This window comes from Coregonus lavaretus (genome assembly GCF_964263955.1).
Source record: "Coregonus lavaretus genome assembly, chromosome: 21".
In the NCBI taxonomy this organism is placed as follows: Eukaryota; Metazoa; Chordata; class Actinopteri; order Salmoniformes; family Salmonidae; genus Coregonus; species Coregonus lavaretus.
In genome coordinates this window covers 29,698,408-29,717,101 of record NC_140008.1, presented here as the reverse complement: position 1 = coordinate 29,717,101, position 18,694 = coordinate 29,698,408, and the positions used below count along the sequence as shown (strand labels likewise).

Genomic DNA, 18,694 nt, shown 5'->3' with positions numbered 1-18,694 from the left:
ATGCGTGTACCCACCCTATGTCTAGAGGCTGATGGGATGGTCTTTCTGGTTTGCGTGTAACCATGTGTGTCTATATCAGCAGGTGGTGGTGGAGTACCCAGTACTAGAAGAGGCTGATGCGGGGACAGCGTCTCAGTCTGTCCCCGTAGTGCTACTCCTGTCCCAGCCCACAGAGGTCACATTCTCATACGACTCCCCCGATGAATCGCCTCAGCACGACGTCATCGTCATAGTGACTGACTCGGAGAGCGAGGATGAACAGGAGGATGAGGAGGAAGAGGAACAGGTATGGACTGAGGGAAATATTTTAGGGGCCAGACACTTTACTCCCTCAAGTCCTAGCAGAAATGTTGAAGATGAAAAATCTTGCCTAAAATTATTTTAGAAATGTCAAATTTACATTTTATTAATTTAGCAGACGCTCTTATCCAGCGCGATTTACTGTAGTGAGTACATACATTTCATATTTTTCTAAACTTTTTTTTGTACTGGTCCTCCGTGGGAATTGAACCCGCAACCCTGCCGTTTCAAGCGGCATGCTCTACCAACTGAGCCAAACTCAATTAGAAAGGATGAAAAGGTTGATGTGAAGCCCATACTCATAAAGATGTTAATTTCAACATTGACAGTGCTGGATTATGAGACCTTTTGGTAACACTTTACTTGACACCCAGCCTCATAACATGGTCATAACCATGTCATGTCATAACAGCGGACATAACTGGTCATAACCATGTCATAACAGCGGACATAACTGGTCATAACCATGTCATAACAGCGGACATAACTGGTCATAACCATGTCATAACAGCGGACATAACTGGTCATAACCATGTCATATGTCATAACAGTGGACATAACTGGTCATAACACTGTCATGACACATATTTAGACCTGTTGTGACATATATTGCGTTATTTGATGGCTGCTTATGACAGAGTGTAAAAACCCACAAAACCTACCACCCAATGAAAAACATTCCATTACACCATAGCCTATGTGTTATCAGTATGTTTATGTTGTATAACATATATATTTTTTGGACCAATTGTAATTGCGTACACATTGATGTCAGACATGCACCTACCCCAATGCTCTGTTGCTGATGACTGAGATGAATGCAGGACCAGATTTCAGGAGCAGGTCAAGACGTCCTATTTTCTACTGATACAGTATAAGGACATGTTCGTGATGGGCCTATCTGATTATGATGGTCATAATGCTTCTTGACAGTGTCGTAAAGTGTATTTTCTTAGTCCAAGTAAAGTGACACAGGATGGTCATAATGATTCATGACAGTGTCAAAGTGTATTTTCAACAAGTTATTTAAATGTATGATGAAAAAACATGACTGTAAAACTTATTGGCAGGGAAAAAAACTAATTTGAATAAATGTGGGTTTTGACACTTATGTAGGTGTCATAACTAGCCATAAAATAAAGCAATATACGTCACAACTGATGTAAATATATGGGTCATGACAGTGTTATGACACTGGGTGTCAAGTGTTACCGACCTTTTATACCTGCCTCTCTGTAGGACTATGATGAAGATGACGAGGAAGATGAGGAGGATGAAGAGATGGGAGATGAGGGAGAGGAGAGCAACGAAGGTAGCGGAGATGGCAATGAGGCATTCGAAGGCGACTACAGAGAAGTAAAATCAACACACACACTGTTACTAACCTAACTAGATCATTTCCAGTATGTTTTGTAATCCCACCCTCTAATTCTTTCCACTCTCACTCCTACCTTGGATGTTACAGCCAGCCAGCATGTTTTCCTGTGTGACCAAACAGTGTCTCAGCAGTGCTCTTGCTTCACTCTGCTACCTCATGTCTGTGTTGTGATCTTGTGGCGGTGTGTGTGGGAGGGAGGTGTTGGGGGGAACTGGAGGATTTGCAGGGGAGAGGGGTGGGTGCTTTGTGGTCAGGGTAGGAGTGCAGAAGAAAGTGGGGCAGGGAACACAGTCTCTGCCTAGCTAGCTGTAAAGTTACAAGACCTCTAAGGGAACGCCTGTACAAGGGAAATAAATAATGATCAGAATGTGTTGCTGACCGCACCAACACTGCCGGGCAGTAGGTAGTGCGTGGGAACCATCCTGTAACCACCTCCTTCCACCCTCTTTCCTCTTCTTTTCTGTCTCTCTCCCACTGTGTGTGTCCCTCCTCCCTCAAAGGGTGCTGATGTGACAGACCCAGGCACGGAGACGGAGGAGGGTCTAGGAGCATCGGACTCCACTCAGCGCCCGGCCGACTCCCAGACACACAGCTGTAAGATGATGGAAACTCTGTCACACACTGTTGTCTCGACAGTCACATATGACATATGCCTGTATTCAGACCCCTTTTTCCACATTTGTTACATTACAGCCTTTTTCTAAAATGGATTAAATAGTTTTTTTCCCTCATCAATCTAGACACAATACCCCATAATGACAAAGCAAAAACAGGTTTTTAGAAATTGTTGCAAAAATACACTGCTCAAAAAAATAAAGGGAACACTTAAACAACACAATGCAACTCCAAGTCAATCACACTTCTGTGAAATCAAACTGTCCACTTAGGAAGCAACACTGATTGACAATACATTTCACATGCTGTTGTGCAAATGGAATAGACAACAGGTGGAAATTATAGGCAATTAGCAAGACGCCCCCAATAAAGGACTGGTTTTGCAGGTCGTGACCACTGACCACTTCTCAGTTCCTATGCTTCCTGGCTGATGTTTTGGTCACTTTTGAATGCTGGCGGTGCTTTCACTCTAGTGGTAGCATGAGACGGAGTCTACAACCCACACAAGTGGCTCAGGTAGTGCAGCTCATCCAGGATGTCACATCAATGCGAGCTGTGGCAAGAAGGTTTGCTGTGTCTGTCAGCGTAGTGTCCAGAGCATGGAGGCGCTACCAGGAGACAGGCCAGTACATCAGGAGATGTGGAGGAGGCCGTAGGAGGGCAACAACCCAGCAGCAGGACTGCTACCTCCGCCTTTGTGCAAGGAGGAGCAGGAGGAGCACTGCCAGAGCCCTGCAAAATGACCTCCAGCAGGCCACAAATGTGCATGTGTCTGTTTCTGACCGTTTGAGCAGACTCCATGAGGGTGGTATGAGGGCCCGACGTCCACAGGTGGGGGTTGTGCTTACAGCCCAACACCGTGCAGGACGTTTGGCATTTGCCAGAGAACACCAAGATTGGCAAATTCGCCACTGGCGCCCTGTGCTCTTCATAGATGAAAGCAGGTTCACACTGAGCACGTGACAGACGTGACAGAGTCTGGAGACGCCGTGGAGAACGTTCTGTTGCCTGCAACATCCTCCAGCATGACCGGTTTGGCGGTGGGTCAGTCATGGTGTGGGGTGCATTTCTTTGGGGGGCCGCACAGCCCTCCATGTGCTCGCCAGAGGTAGCCTGACTGCCATTAGGTACCGAGATGAGATCCTCAGACCCCTTGTGAGACCATATGCTGGTGCGGTTGGCCCTGGGTTCCTCCTAATGCAAGACAATGCTAGACCTCATGTGGCTGGAGTGTGTCAGCAGTTCCTGCAAGAGGAAGGCATTGATGCTATGGACTGGCCCGCCCGTTTCCCAGACCTGAATCCAATTGAGCACATCTGGGACATCATGTCTCGCTCCATCCACCAACGCCACGTTGCACCACCGACTGTCCAGGAGTTGGCGGATGCTTTAGTCCAGGTCTGGGAGGAGATCCCTCAGGAGACCATCCGCCACCTCATCAGGAGCATGCCCAGGCGTTGTAGGGAGGTCATACAGGCACGTGGAGGCCACACACACTACTGAGCCTAATTTTGACTTGTTTTAAGGACATTACATCAAAGTTGGATCAGCCTGTAGTGTGGTTTTCCACTTTAATTTTGAGGGTGACTCCAAATCCAGACCTCCATGGGTTGATAAATTTGATTTCCATTGATAATTTTTGTGTGATTTTGTTGTCAGCACATTCAACTATGTAAATAAAAAAGTATTTAATAAGATTATTTCATTCATTCAGATCTAGGATGTGTTATTTTAGTGTTCCCTTAATTTTTTTGAGCAGTGTATAAAAAATATCAAACTGAAAGAAAACATTTACATAACTATTCAGACCCTTTACTCACTACTTTGTTGAAGCACCTTTGACAGCGATTACAGCCTCGAGTCTTCTTTGGTATGACGCTACAAGCTTGGCACACCTGTATTTGGGGAGTTTCTCCCATTTTATTCTCTGTAGATCCTCTCAAGCTCTGTTAGGTTGGATGGGGAGTGTCGCTGCACAGCTATTTTCAGGTCTCTCCAGAGATGTTCGATCGGGTTCGAGTCCGGGCTCTGGCTGGGCTACTCAAGGACATTCAGAGACTTGTCCTGAATCCACTCCTGCATTGTCTTGGCTGTGTGCTTAGGGTCGTTGTCCTGTTGGAAGGTGAACCTTTGTCCCAGTCGGAGGTCCTGAGCGCTCTGGAGCAGGTTTTCATTAAGGATCTCTCTGTCCCTCGATCCTGACCTGTCTCCCAGTCCCTGCCGCTGAAAAACATCCCCACAGCATGATGCTGCCACCACCATGCTTCACCGTAGGGATGGTGCCAGGTTTCCTCCAGACGTGATGCTTGGCGTTCAGGCCAAAGAGTTCAATCTTGGTTTCATCAGACCAGAGAATCTTGTTTCTCATGGTCTGAGTCCTTTAGGTACCTTTTGGCAAACTTCAAGCGGGCTGTCATGTACCTTTTATTGAGGAGTGGCTTCCGTCTGGCCACTCTACCATAAAGGCTTGGTTGGTGGAGTGCTGCAGAGATGGTTGTCCTTCTGGAAGGTTCTCCCATCTCTACAGAGGAGCTCTGTCAGAGTGACCATTGGGTTCTTGGTCACTTCTCTGACCAAGGCCCTTCTCCCCAGATTGCTCAGTTTGGCTGGGCGGCCAGCTCTAGGAAGAGTCTTGGTGGTTCCAAACTTCTTCAATTTTTAAGAATGATGGAGGCCACTGTGTTCTTAGGGACCTTCAATACTGCAGACATTTTTTGGTACCCTTCCCCAGATCTGTGCCTCGACACAATCCTGTCTCTGAGCTCTACGGACAATTCCTTCGATCATGGCTTGGTTTTTGCTTTGACAAGCACTGTCAACTGTAAGACCTTATATAGACAGGTGTGTGTCTTTCCAAATCATGTCGAATCAATTGAATTTACTAAGGTGGACTCCAATCAAGTTGTAGAAACATCTCAAGGATGATCAATGGAAACCGGATTCACCTGGGCTCAATTTCGAGTCTAATAGCAAAGGGTCTGAATACTAATGTAAATAAGGTATTTCTGTTTTTTAGTTTTAATAAATGTGCACATATTTCTAAAAACCTGTTTTCACTGTCATTATGGGGTATTGTGTGTAGATTGATGAGGGAAACATTTAATTTCATCCATTTTAGAATGAGGCTGTAACGTTACAAAATGTGGAATTGTCAAGGGGTCTGAATACTTTCCGAATGTACTGTATGTTAGTGTCTGTCCGGATTGAGAGTAATACATTTGAGTCAATCAGTTGGTAGACTAACCAAGTCAGTAGATTCACCATATCGTAAACTCATACAGACATGAGCCTATTTTACAATATTACAGCGTTGTCTGTTGGTTTATTATGATTTTGATGTAAAGGAGAACTCTCTGTCAAACTAAACCACTGTCTCCCCTCTCCTGTTTTGTCAGTCGAGGGCAGCAGCAGTATGGAAGCCTTCTCCAGTGAACCAACCAGCTCTGCTCCCGGAATGCCCTGGTCACCACGGAGGGCACCCCACCTGCTGCCCCCCCGGCTCAACATGACCCAGGAACTGGGCCCCCCCGCTCAGGTACAGGTCTGTGCTTATGACTCAATATAACCATCTAAACTGTATCTCTGTGTGTAAAACATTTTTACATTTTAGTCATTTAGCAGACGCTCTTATCCAGAGTGACTTACAAATTGGACAGTTGTATTGCTGTTTGTGTTATGGTTACATTTGTGCAGTATCAGGTTGTGGTAACCAGTAGTGTGTGTGTGTCTTACTGCGCCCCATGCGTCGCCAGTCTGTAGGCCGAGTCCCTCAGCTCAACCCTGGGATGGCCATCAGCGGAGTAAGTGACACCCTTGCATCTTAAAGGGATATAGTGTGAGATTTTTCAACCCAGTCAGATGAACCCATGAATACTATTTTTGTCTCTGCGTGCAGTTTTGAAGGAAGTTGAAGGTCGTTTTGCGAGCCATTGCTAACTAGCGTTAGCGCAATGACGAAGTCTATGGGAACAGATTGCATGCTAGCTATTCCCATAGACTTTCGGTCATTGCGCTAACGATAGTTAGCAACTTCCTTCAAACTGCAAGCAGAGACAAAGAAATGGTATCCATGAGTTCATCTGACTCTGGGGAAGTAGAAAAGGGGCTTAATTGCCAAAATCTCGCACTATCCCTTTAAACTATCTTATGTGTTGTGTTTTGTTGTCAGTGTCTGTATAAAATGATCTCCTTCCCTCCTGCAGCAGCACTACTGTGACGATGACGACAGGATGGTGCCACACCGCTCTGACGGCTTTGCAGAAGCTATCCAGTGAGTAACACACACATACTTAAACACACCAAAATCAGCAGCTAAACACCGCTAGTGAAGTTCCCATAGCTGACCCCATAGTACTAATCTCTCTCTGTGGTCCAGTTCTCCCCAGGTGGCTGGTGTTCCTCGGTTCAGGTTCGGCACCCCAGAGGACCTGATGTCCCAGACCACCTCCTCCCACTCTGACCTGGGACAGCTGGCATCACAAGGAGGTACTGGACTGTACACAGGCACACCTCATCCCTTTTCTTTTTCTCCATACCCTACCATACCCTTTTTTTTCTCAGAGACCTTTGATTTGAAGAGATCTTACTTTTGCCATGTCTATATCTCTGTATCTCAATCTCTCATTAGTGAAGTCAAAATTATTTGTTTATTGTAGGTTTGGTTCTAAAGTGTATCTGTGTATGTAGGTCTGGGGATGTATGATAGTCCTCTGTTCCTGCCAGGTCATGAGGATGAGTCTGGGGGTCGCAGTGTTCCCACCACACCCCTGCAGGTGGCTGCCCCAGGTATGGTTCACACACATTCTCTTTCAACTATCTCGACTTGAGACAATTTGAGAATTGTGACGTGTATCAGGCTATTACGTTTCATTATTGGTAATAATATTTTAACACTCCAGAATTCACTATCTCCCGCCAGTGTCCATATTCGCAGAGGGCCTGCCCTCTGACGGCACTGAACACTCCTCCCAGTCTGTTCCCATGGTAACCACCTCTACCCCGGGCCTGGCGGTGGCCGGAGGACCCAGTCCTGGGGACGAGAGGGATGATGTCTTCATGGAGCCTGAGGGAGACCGGTGAGACCAACATGCTTGAAATTGATCAAAAGTAAAGCTAGCTGAACTTGAACCACAGCAGTAGTTAATGGTGTGATCCTCCATAGTGAATGACTAACCTGTGTTGTGTATGTGTCCAGTGTGGAGGTGTCTCTGGAGCCTGTGGCGTCTCAGGCAGGGGAGATGGAGGTACCTGCCCAGCCCTCAGATGACGTAAGCCTGCCTTCTACCAGTAAGGAACCCTCCTCCAGCTATGCAGGTACTGACCCCTACATTATAACCCCTACCCATGCTCCAACCTTATATCAAACTATAAATAGGTGGAATTTACATTCTAGTGAGATTTCAGTCAATTTGACAGGCTTAATACTGTTTTTATAGGAGCTTGGTTCCGACCACCTTGGAATGAATATTTAACGGAAGGGTCCATTGTCTTTCTGACTAGTAGGCCAGATTGCTTTCTCATTTGGCTGTAGTAGCACCCAGTGTTGGAATGAGCCGTGTAACTGTGCCCCTTCTCTCACCCTCTCTACCTTAGACACTAGTAGCACTCAGCCCAAACCCTCTAGACCAGGACCCAGCCGACAGCTCCAACGCTGGACAGAGAACCGTATGAGGAGAGGTGAGATAAAACACAAACACACTTATACTGTACACAGCTCTTAATAGCACATAAAAACCATGTCCAGATCCATTGTTGATGTTGAAGCAATTTTAAGTCAGAAGATAAAACATTTAATGTAAAATTGTTACATTAGCATTGTCTTTGCATTATACATTATATAGAATGTGATTGTTTTTACATTGGTAAAGCAGACCTTTGTCTCATCAGTATGTGTCTTTTGATGGGAAACAGGTACATTGCCATCACGGGGTGTAACTGGGACTGGGAGGAGATTCGCCAGATAAACAACCAATCAGAGCTCCTGCCCCGACATAATTCCTGTCTCCATGGCGCTACAAGATTGGTCACCATGGTTCCAAAGATAACACCCGCGGTCACCATAAATCAAAATGACATATTGCGTTTTAGAATCGGTTCTAGTCATGATGGATCACCTGATCATTTCATTAAAGTTGATTAATCATATTTTTTTGTACTTAAAGTTTGTAAGCTGAGTCCTTGCTAAAGCATTGTGTTGTTGGTTTTATGAATAATAAAGTTTGCGATCTGTGAGAATAGTGTGTTTGTGTGACCCAATCTGTTTTTGATTGTCCTGGCTGTTTTTTCTCAGACTTCCTTTGGACAGTTTAAAAAGTCTTTGGCTGAGTTCTTCTGGGGAGCGGTGTTCACTGGAGGAGTAGCTATGAAAGGCCGCTCATCTCCCATATTGACGTTGTAGTATTTGGCTGAAAGACAAGAGGGGAGAGGGATGTGAGGAAAATATGGGCTCACTTGATGTCATTGCAGAGTTGACTTGTTTTGACTTGAACCATGCAAAATATATAACTGACAGAAAACCACCAACCATGTTTTGTCAGAAAAACATCACTTGTGGAAGGCCTCTTAATTGGCCACAGCAGACCCTGAGCCTCATGTTTTGTTTCTTTAGTGACAATGAACAGACGGACAGCAACACCTCCGTACTCAGAGTAAGGAAGGTTGGCTGCTGTTGACGACCTCCTAGGACGAGATCAGGACCTAACCATGCTGTACCAGCAGACCAATCATCTTTACTCCACCATCCCCTTCCTCTTGCTCCATTTAGTCAGGCAGACAATTATTTTGACCAATAAAATCAGATCTTTTTCAGATCTGATTGGTCAAAAGACCAATTAAGGAATAATAAATATCAGAATTGAGCTGCCTGTCTAAATGCAGCTTTATGATCCACATGGTGGTCTGATGTGTCAGATATGACTGTGTGTAAGGTCTAGTCTAGGAATGGATCTTTACAGCAGCCAGACCAGTGCTGGGTTTTCCTGCAAACTAGTCTTAAAAGAACAAGCTAAAGTAGCGACATTGAATTAAAATCCTCAAAGAAGGCTACAGGCTCTGATTTGGTAGAGTTATCCTACCTGTAAGATTTATGGGAAGATTGTTCCATTTGTTTTCATATTCAGTAATGGAATAAAGTTATCTTTATATACAGTGAGGGAAAAAGGTATTTGATCCCCTGCTGATTTTGTACGTTTGCCCACTGACAAAGAAATTATCAGTCTATAATTTTAATGGTAGGTTTATTTGAACAGTGAGAGACAGAATAACAACAAAATCCAGAAAAACGCATGTCAGAAATGTTATAAATTGATTTGCATTTTAATGAGGGAAATAAGTATTTAACCCCTCTGCAAAACATGACTTAGTACTTGGTGGCAAAACCCTTGTTGACAATCAGAGGTCAGACGTTTCTTGTAGTTGGCCACCAGGTTTGCACACATCTCAGGAGGGATTTTGTCCCACCCCTCTTTGCAGATCTTTTCCAAGTCATTAAGGTTTCGAGCCTGACGTTTGGCAACTCGAACCTTCAGCTCCCTCCACAGATTTTCTATGGGATTAAGGTCTGGAGACTGGCTAGGCCACTCCAGGACCTTAATGTGCTTCTTATTAAGCCACTCCTTTGTTGCCTTGGCCGTGTGTTTTGGGTCATTGTCATGCTGGAATACCCATCCACGACCCCTTTTCCATGCCCTGGCTGAGGGAAGGAGGTTCTCACCCAAGATTTGATGGTACATGGCCCCGTCCATCGTCCCTTTGATGCGGTGAAGTTGTCCTGTCCCCTTAGCAGAAAAACACCCCCAAAGCATAATGTTTCCACCTCCATGTTTGACGGTGGGGATGGTGTTCTATGGGGTCATAGGCAGCATTCCTCACCAAACACAGCGAGTTGAGTTGATGCCAAAGAGCTCCAGTTTGGTCTCATCTGACCACAACACTTTCACCCAGTTCTCCTCTGAATCATTTAGATGTTCATTGGCAAACTTCAGACGGGCATGTATATGTGCTTTCTTGAGCAGGGGGACCTTGCGGGCGCTGCAGGATTTCAGTCCTTCACGGCATAGTGTGTTACCAATTGTTTTCTTGGTGACTATGGTCCCAGCTGCCTTGATCATTGACAAGATCCTCCCGTGTAGTTCTGGGCTGATTCCTCACCGTTCTCATGATCATTGCAACTCCACGAGGTAAGATCTTGCATGGAGCCCCGGGCCAAGGGAGATTGACAGTTCGTTTGTGTTTCATCCATTTGCAAATAATCGCACCAACTGTTGTCACCTTCTCACCAAGCTGCTTGGCGATGGTCTTGTAGCCCATTCCAGCCTTGTGTAGGTCTACAATCCTGTCCCTGACATCCTTGGAGAGCTCTTTGGTCTTGGAATCTGATTTATTGATTGCTTCTGTGGACAGGTGTCTTTTATACAGGTAACAAACTGAGATTAGGAGCACTCCCTTTAAGAGTGTGCTCCTAATCTCAGCTCGTTACCTATATAAAAGACACCTGGGAGCCAGAAGTCTTTCTGATTGAGAGGGGGTGAAATACTTATTTCCCTCATTAAAATGCAAATCAATTCATAACATTTTTGACATGTGTTTTTCTGGATTTTTGTTGTTGTTATTCTGTCTCTCACTGTTCAAATAAACCTACCATTAAAATTATAGACTGATAATTTCTTTGTCAGTGGGCAAACATACAAAATCAGCAGGGGATCAAATACTTTTTTCCCTCACTGTATTACCTCAATTACCTCGAATAACCTGTACCCCCGCACATTGACTCGGTAATGGTACCCCTGAGTGGCGCAGTGGTCTAAGGCACTGCATAGCAGTGCTAACTGTGCCACTAGAGATCCTGGTTCGAATCCAGGCTCTGTCGCAGCCGGCCGCGACCGGGAGACTCATGGGCGGCGCACAATTGGCTCAGCGTCGTCCAGGGTAGGGGAGGGAATGGCCGGCAGGGATGTAGCTCAGTTGATAGAGCATGGCGTTTGCAACGCCAGGGTTGTGGGTTCGATTCCCACGGGGGGCCAGTATTAAAAAATATATATGTATTCACTAACTGTAAGTCGCTCTGGATAAGAGCGTCTGCTAAATGACTAAAATGTAAATGTAAATGTACCCCCTGTATATAGTCTCGTTATTGTGTTACTTTTTTTAACTGAAGTTTATTTAGTAAATATTTTCTTAACTCTTATTTTTCTCAAAACTGCATTGTTGGTTAAGGGCTTGTAAGTAAGCATTTCACAGTAAAGTCTACACCTGTTATATACATAACATTTGATTTGATTTGAATATGCGCATGCTCATCTATTTTCAAATGATAAAGCTATGAACATTAACTTCATATTTAAGAACACTATAACAATATGGAAGAAAATGAAACGTATTCTACAAGAACCAATATAACGCCCTAAAAACACAACCTTATGGAACAATCCTTGGATAGCTTTTCAGAATTCACCGATAAATTGGTCCACATGGAAAACTAAAGGCATAGAAACTGTAAATGACTTGATAATAAGATTTTTTTAAATTTCCATTACCGCTTTAAAAAGCAATTTTGGTTTAACCAATGTTGATATTTTCACATGCAACAATACATGCAACTTAAAAGTTTTATATCACAAAATGTGGATTTGAAATCTTTTGGAGATCAGAGAAATCTTGAGGGAATCCTTTTTGATTCAGAAAAGGATATTCATATGATAGGCAAGATATACAAAACCTTGCAGAGAGCCTATCCAACTGACAATCTCTTAGAAAAAAATATAAACTATTGGAACCAAGACTTAAAAATAACTGATATTGGCACAAGATGGAGGGAATGTTGGAACATAACTAATGAGATTACAGTTAATGAAAATGTACATTTAATCCAGTATAAATGAATGTATAGAATGTATTATACAAGAGACAAAATGCACATTCTACAGCACAACAGCAGTCATGTCTGAAGTGTAAAACGAATAACAACTCAATAATCCATGCCTTCTGGGAATGTTATAAAGTCCAAAGTTTGCTGTCAGAAGTATTACAATGTAAATGTACTTTTAATCCTTTTGTCTGCATATTTCAAGACATGGCATAGGAGGGTGCAGTGAGATACCCGATGGGTTGGACGATACTTTTCTCGTCAAACATCTTTAAAAAAAGGTATACTTAAACTGGAAATCAACCAATCCTCCGTCATTAACGCAATGGAAAGGTGAAATGATTTATTATCAAAAAATTTAAAGTGCGTGGGCTACAGAGAGAAACAAAATGGTACAGTTTGAGGCCATGTGGCATAAAGTGATGCGGCACTGGAGATGGGGGAGTGTGCTAGTGGGTCTTGGAAGGTGTGATGTAGTTGATGTTTGTATGATGCTGTCGTTTGTATGTGTATGTTATGTATTGTTTATTTTTAAAAATATATCTTAAAAAAAATACAATGATTTTGTGTCTAGGCTAAATACTTACAGCGTGAGAGGAGGTAGTAGTTGTATCCCTCAGGTTTCCTGGAGGTGGGGATGGACACGGCGGAGGTCACGGTGGAGGGGAATCCTCTCCAGGTCAGACGGATGTTGATCTCCTGTCCCAGCAGAGACACTGAGAGGAGAGACACAGTTCAGTTTAGAGACTGACGATGGTGTGATATTTGAAATGAAGAGTTTATGGTCTAGGAGTCTGATTGTTAGAGTAAAATGTCATGGACTGAATTGTGCGTCATTGCAGTCTGTCCGTTTACTTTTAGTGACTCATTAAAAAAACATTGTTGTTGTGACACTCCACTACAATCTGATTCTGCACCCACACAATCTGTGTTCTGTTTGATGTCCCTGAATGACCTGTTAACATAGTGTACCTTTTTCCCTCCTCTTTCTCAGTCTTTCATCTCCGAGTAGGATCTCTCTCTCTGTGACACATCTTTATAGATAACAAAATGTGGCTCAACTCAAATATAACCTTACCTAATATTATATGACAAGTTTTTCAGGTTTTCACCACTACCTCAGTCTGACAAAATGTTCAGTGAAAGGACTGAAAAGGTCAAAATGTAGGCGGCTCGTTACCTGCTTGTCTGGCAACGCGGTTTTGTACGGTATAAGCAGAGTAGTGGACCTTCCTGCCACATGTAGGGCTGGTGCCAGACTGGTAGGAATACTTCTGCACCAAGCCTCCTGAATAGACAATCATACAGATATCACACATGCTAACTCAGGATACTACAGATGGCATGAGCATGCTTGTTAATGTTATGCTTTACCAGAGATGGTAGAAACCTAAGTAAATCTGTTATCACTGGCTTTAGCAATAAAAAATCATCCCATGTATTTATTAAACAGAGCATATCAGGGGTTAATGAACGATGTGGAAGGAGTGAGCCTGAGTTTATTATCCCTTTTAAACCATGGCTATAATTTAACACAGTTGCTGCTAGAAATGTGTTTATTTGCAGGTATAAATGTGTTTAACATCCACTGAAGTAGCTAGCAAGTTTACTACAGTAGTTGCCTTGGTAACCAAACAAACAGATTTGCTAGTTTAGCTAACCAAACCAAAAATTGAATTCAACAATGCTAATAATAATTTCAATTTGACTTTTGCTTTCAAAAGCAGCTCAAACATAGAACATGTAAGAATGAACTATAGCCATTGAATTCTACCGCGCTGATATACCGTGCGTAATACTGAAATAATGCACGCTCTAGAATGCCCTTCAAGCCAATCAGAAACGAGTATCCAACAATGCCATGGTATAATTAAGCAATAAGGTCCGAGGGGGTGTGGTATATGGCCAATATACCATGGCTAAGTGCTGTTCTTATGCACTACGCAACGCGGAGTGCCTGGATACAGCCCTTAGCCATGGTATATTGACCATATACCACAAACCCCCGAGGTGCCTTATTGCGATTATAAAATGGTTACCAACGTCATACCCGTGGTATACGGTTTGATATACCACGGCTGTCAGCCAATCAGCATTCAGGGCTCGAACCACCCAGTTTATAATGTCACTTATAAACTGTGTGAATCGAGCCCTGAATGCTGATTGGCTGATTATTATGAGCCGTCCTCCCCTCAGCAGCCTCCACTGAAGTAGTTTGGCTATAGAGATCAGTCACCTCTCTTGAAGAAGTAGACAGACTCTTTCCTCTTGCGGTACTCAGGCACAGACAGGGCAGCCGTGATCTGACCTTGCAGCCCATTGAAGCCCACCCTGATCAGCTTGGGGTAGCCCATGTCCATCATGCCGTTCTCAAACCTCCAGTAGTTAGCACCCTGCAGCAGAGGGGACAGCACACAAATAAATAAACAATATTTTTCTGTCCATCACCTCCACTTAATGTAGTATAGAAGTCTTATAGCACACAATAGGCTTAGGATAGTCACATTTTAGGCCTATTGAACAGATGGCACTGACTTGAAGTGTGACTGAGAATGGAAATCCTGCCATTTCCTTTGGGTAGCTTATGTTTAATGTTACACAGAAGGTGTGCTGTACCTTGAAGAAGTATGTCTTGCCCTGGCAGTTGCAGCGGGTGAAGACGGTGTCGATGGGAGAAGGGACGCCCCACACGTCTGTTATCCCATGGGCAGGTCCAGGCATCCTGTTACTATCCATGACCCAGAAATAGTGTCCTACAAGGGAAGCAACACTGGTATTATGGTACTTACATCTACATCTAGTCTTAAATCACTTTTCATCCTCAATGTATCCTCTATAGCCTTCAAACTCAACCCTGGACCTCGACGCCAGTTCCACTGTATTGTTTCATTGCTCCCCTTTAATCAGGGACTGATTTAGACCTGGGACACCAGGTGTGTGCAATTCATTATCAGGTAGAACAGAAAAACAGCAGGCTCCAGACCTTGTAGGGTAAGAGTTGAATACCCCTGCTCTATAGTCTATATTAGGGGTATAAAATTGGTGTCCCAGGTATAAATCAGTCCCTGATTAAAGGGGAGCAATGAAACAATACAGTGGAACTGGCGTCGAGGTCCAGGGTTGAGTTTGAAGGCTATAGTTTTCTGTTCTACCTGATAATTAATTGCACCCACCTGGTGTCCCAGGTCTAAATCAGTCCTTCATTAGAGGGGAAGTGTGGAAATCAGCAGTGCTATGGAACTGGCTTCAAAGTCCAGATTTGAATTTAATACAGGGTGTTGTTTTATAAACTGTAGTTAACTCTCTTTACCCTCATGTCTCAATTTAGAAAATGGTTGGGGTTCTATTGGGTTTGAAAAACAATCAAACTGTCACATCTATAGAAAGCAAATAAGAGCTGAAGGACAGTCCACTCACAATATCGCTGCAGCATTCAACATTCAAAGGCAGACAGACAGGGTGCAGTCTGGGAGGGCAAACCCAACATCTGGTGTGTCTGGCACATAGACTTATATAACTATCTACACCAAGTCGTTCACGCTTTCCGTAGCCGATGTGAGTAAGACCTTTAAACAGGTCAACATTCACCAGGCAGCAGGGTCGGACGGATAACCAGGATGTGTACTCAGAGCATGCGCTGACCAACTGGCAAGTGTCTTCACTGACATTTTCGTTCAAATATTTTTTATTGAACACACACAAGAATGGTGTATAGGTATGAAAGACATGTGTACAGTTCTGATCTAAACATAAGAGAACAGACATGAACAACAAGACCCAGAGTTCTGGACACAAAACAAATATTACAAAACACGACATACAGAACAGGGACAGGTAGAAAGAAAAAGGGTAGATGTAACCCCCCCACTTATACCCCCCTTTATCCCCCCCCCATTCCACCCTATTCCCCTCCCGACTGCTCGAGTGTCGGGGCCAGCACACGCTGCCCAAAGGTAGATTACAATATGACAATTGAGAGTGCGTTAAAAAGTACAAATTCACAGCACCGACTGGTCCAGGTAAGAGAGGAAAGGCTGCCAGATTTGATCAAATGTTGATAATTTATTGTTTAGAATATATCTAATTCTTTCTAAGTGTACAGTTTTTGCCACTTCGCTGAGCCATAATTTGGTAGAGGGCGCTTCCCTCCTTTTCCAAAACAACAAGATTAATTTTTTTGCCGAAATGAGACTGTAAGAGATGAGTTGTTTTTGGGAGTTGGTTAATCCGTTTAGGGAATCGGACACTCCCAGGATTATCAGAAGCGGGTCTGGGTCTATTGAAGTCTCCAGAACTTCAGAGAGGACCCCAAATATTCCACACCAATAACCATACAGACTAGAGCATAGGGCAAAGCATTGGAGTAGTGTACCCTGCTCAGCCTGACATTTATCACACATAGGGGATGTATCAGGAAATATCCTATGCAGTTTAGTTTTGGAATAGTGTAATCTGTGTAATACCTTAAATTGTATGAGACGATGTCTGGAGTTAATGGAGCAGGTGTGGATATACTCCAAGCTATCCTCCCAGTCTGCCACCGAAATATCAGTCCCTAGTTCTTCCTCCCATTTTGCCTTAATGGCATCTGTAGAGGGTGCGCTAACAGATTGAAAAGCGTCATATAGACGAGATATCAGTTTGTCTGAGGTGGGGCATATTTTTATGCATCCGTCAAACATGAAAGGTTTAGCATTCTCAAATGTTGGGAGGTGTTTTCTAACATAGTCTCTAATTTGTAGGTATCTGAAAAAGTTACTTCTGGGAAGGTTATAAGTTTCCCTCAGCGCTTCAAAGGAAGCAAAGGTCCCTCCTATATATAAATCCCCTATGGTACTTATCCCCAACTCCCTCCATCGCTCAAAGGTGTTATCAAGGTTAGAGGGGGCAAAGGAGGGATTCCTGGCAACAGGGAGCATGAATGATATTGGTCTAAGCTCAAAGTGGACTTTAATTTGCTTCCAGATTCGGACTGTGCTATGTATAATAGGATTGTTATGGTAAAGTGACATCTCCAGATTAACAGGTGACAAAATCACGGCACCAATAGAGAAGGGGTGACACTCCTCCCGCTCCATGCTAAGCCAGCTGGATGGCGGGGTTGCGTCATCCAGCAAAAACGTAACAGCGCGGAGGTTAGCGGCCCAATAGTAAAATATAAAATTTGGGAGAGACAATCCTCCTTCCATCTTGGATTTACATAGGTGTTTTTTACCTATCCTGTGTGTTTTATAATCCCAGATGAAATGATTGATAATAGAGTCCAGTTGTTTATGAAATGATTTAGGTATGAATACTGGGATGTTCTGGTATAGGTAGAGCAGTTGTGGGAGGAAGACCATTTTAATGGCATTAATTCTTCCGAGCAGAGAAATTGGGAGAGTTCTCCAAAACTGTATGTTTGCCTTGAGATTTTGCATCAGAGAAGGGAAATTCTCTTTAAATAGTAAGGAGTATTGTTTGGTAACTACAATTCCAAGGTAGATACATTTTTCTGAAGATAACTTAACTGGAAGATGTTCTAGCCAGGAGGTGTTTTGCAACCGTATGGGCATTAATTCACTCTTGTTCCAATTTATTCTGTATCCCGAGAAGATACCAAACAAATTAATCACCTCAAGAATAGCTGGAATACTAGCTTGGGGTTCTGTTACATAGAGGAGAATATCATCTGCGTATAGGGAAATCTTATTTAGAGTATCTTTAGTATTATAGCCGTGTATTGCTGAATGAGATCTGATCGCTTGAGCGAGAGGTTCAATAATTAGGGCGAAGAGCATAGGCGACAGCGCACAACCCTGCCTTGTCCCTCTGTGAAGGTTAAATCGGGGCGACATTGATTGGTTAGTGAGTATTCTCGCACAGGGGTTCCTATATAAAAGCTGGATCCAATTTATGAACCCATCTCCAATATTACATTTCTGTAGGACCTTGAATAGATAGGGCCACTCAACTTGGTCAAAGGCCTTTTCGGCGTCAAGAGATATAACGGCAAGGTCCACGTTAGGTAACCTCTGAGAATACATAATGTTGAAGAGGCGCCTGAGATTGAAGAATGAGTTTCTATTAGGGATAAAGCCGGTCTGGTCCGAATGGACCAATTTGCCAATTAAAGTGCTAAGCCTGTTAGCCAGAGTTTTTGCTAAAATCTTTTGGTCTGTATTAAGGAGGGATATTGGTCTGTATGACCCTACCTCTTCTGGATCTTTACCCTTCTTATGTATAACTGTAATAAACGCCTCATCCAAAGTAGATGGGAGAGCTCCATCCTCATTGGCCCGAACCAACATTTTGTGCAGGTAGGGAGATAGCATGTTGCTGAATGTTTTATAGAATTCACCAGGGTATCCATCTGGGCCCGGGGTCTTGCCACTCTTTAGAGATTTAATTGTTTCTCTAATTTCTTCAACAGATATTTCCTTATTCAGGAAGTTAGAGTCTTCCTGGTTCAGGGTAGGAAGATTACAGTCCTCCAAAAAGTTTTGCATAATTAAGGGGTTAGGATCCGCTTTAGATGTATATAGAGTCTCATAAAACTG

At 43.6% G+C, this 18,694-nt stretch overlaps 2 protein-coding genes across 3 annotated transcripts in view; one reads left to right on the top strand and one right to left on the bottom strand.

Annotated features, from left to right (window-relative positions):
* Positions 1–8,532, top strand: part of LOC311149077 (nucleoprotein TPR-like) — a 41,355-nt gene extending 32,823 nt beyond the window's left edge. Inside the window, exons 38-49 of the mRNA XM_084186185.1 lie at positions 83–286; positions 1,540–1,656; positions 2,179–2,272; positions 5,689–5,828; positions 6,046–6,093; positions 6,496–6,563; positions 6,669–6,778; positions 6,980–7,078; positions 7,212–7,368; positions 7,488–7,606; positions 7,886–7,969; positions 8,204–8,532. Coding sequence (XP_084042311.1) covers positions 83–286; positions 1,540–1,656; positions 2,179–2,272; positions 5,689–5,828; positions 6,046–6,093; positions 6,496–6,563; positions 6,669–6,778; positions 6,980–7,078; positions 7,212–7,368; positions 7,488–7,606; positions 7,886–7,969; positions 8,204–8,256 — 1,293 coding nt within the window. The 3' untranslated portion in view covers positions 8,257–8,532. The remainder of the gene's footprint in view (positions 1–82; positions 287–1,539; positions 1,657–2,178; positions 2,273–5,688; positions 5,829–6,045; positions 6,094–6,495; positions 6,564–6,668; positions 6,779–6,979; positions 7,079–7,211; positions 7,369–7,487; positions 7,607–7,885; positions 7,970–8,203) is intronic.
* Positions 8,045–18,694, bottom strand: part of LOC311149078 (uncharacterized protein) — a 42,031-nt gene continuing 31,381 nt past the window's right edge. For both annotated transcript variants that reach the window (XM_084186186.1, XM_084186187.1), the window contains 5 exons: positions 14,772–14,908; positions 14,392–14,548; positions 13,336–13,443; positions 12,743–12,871; positions 8,045–8,697 (listed from right to left, as the gene is read on the bottom strand). In XM_084186186.1, the coding sequence (XP_084042312.1) occupies positions 8,579–8,697; positions 12,743–12,871; positions 13,336–13,443; positions 14,392–14,548; positions 14,772–14,908 (650 nt within the window). In that variant the 3' untranslated portion in view covers positions 8,045–8,578. The remainder of the gene's footprint in view (positions 8,698–12,742; positions 12,872–13,335; positions 13,444–14,391; positions 14,549–14,771; positions 14,909–18,694) is intronic.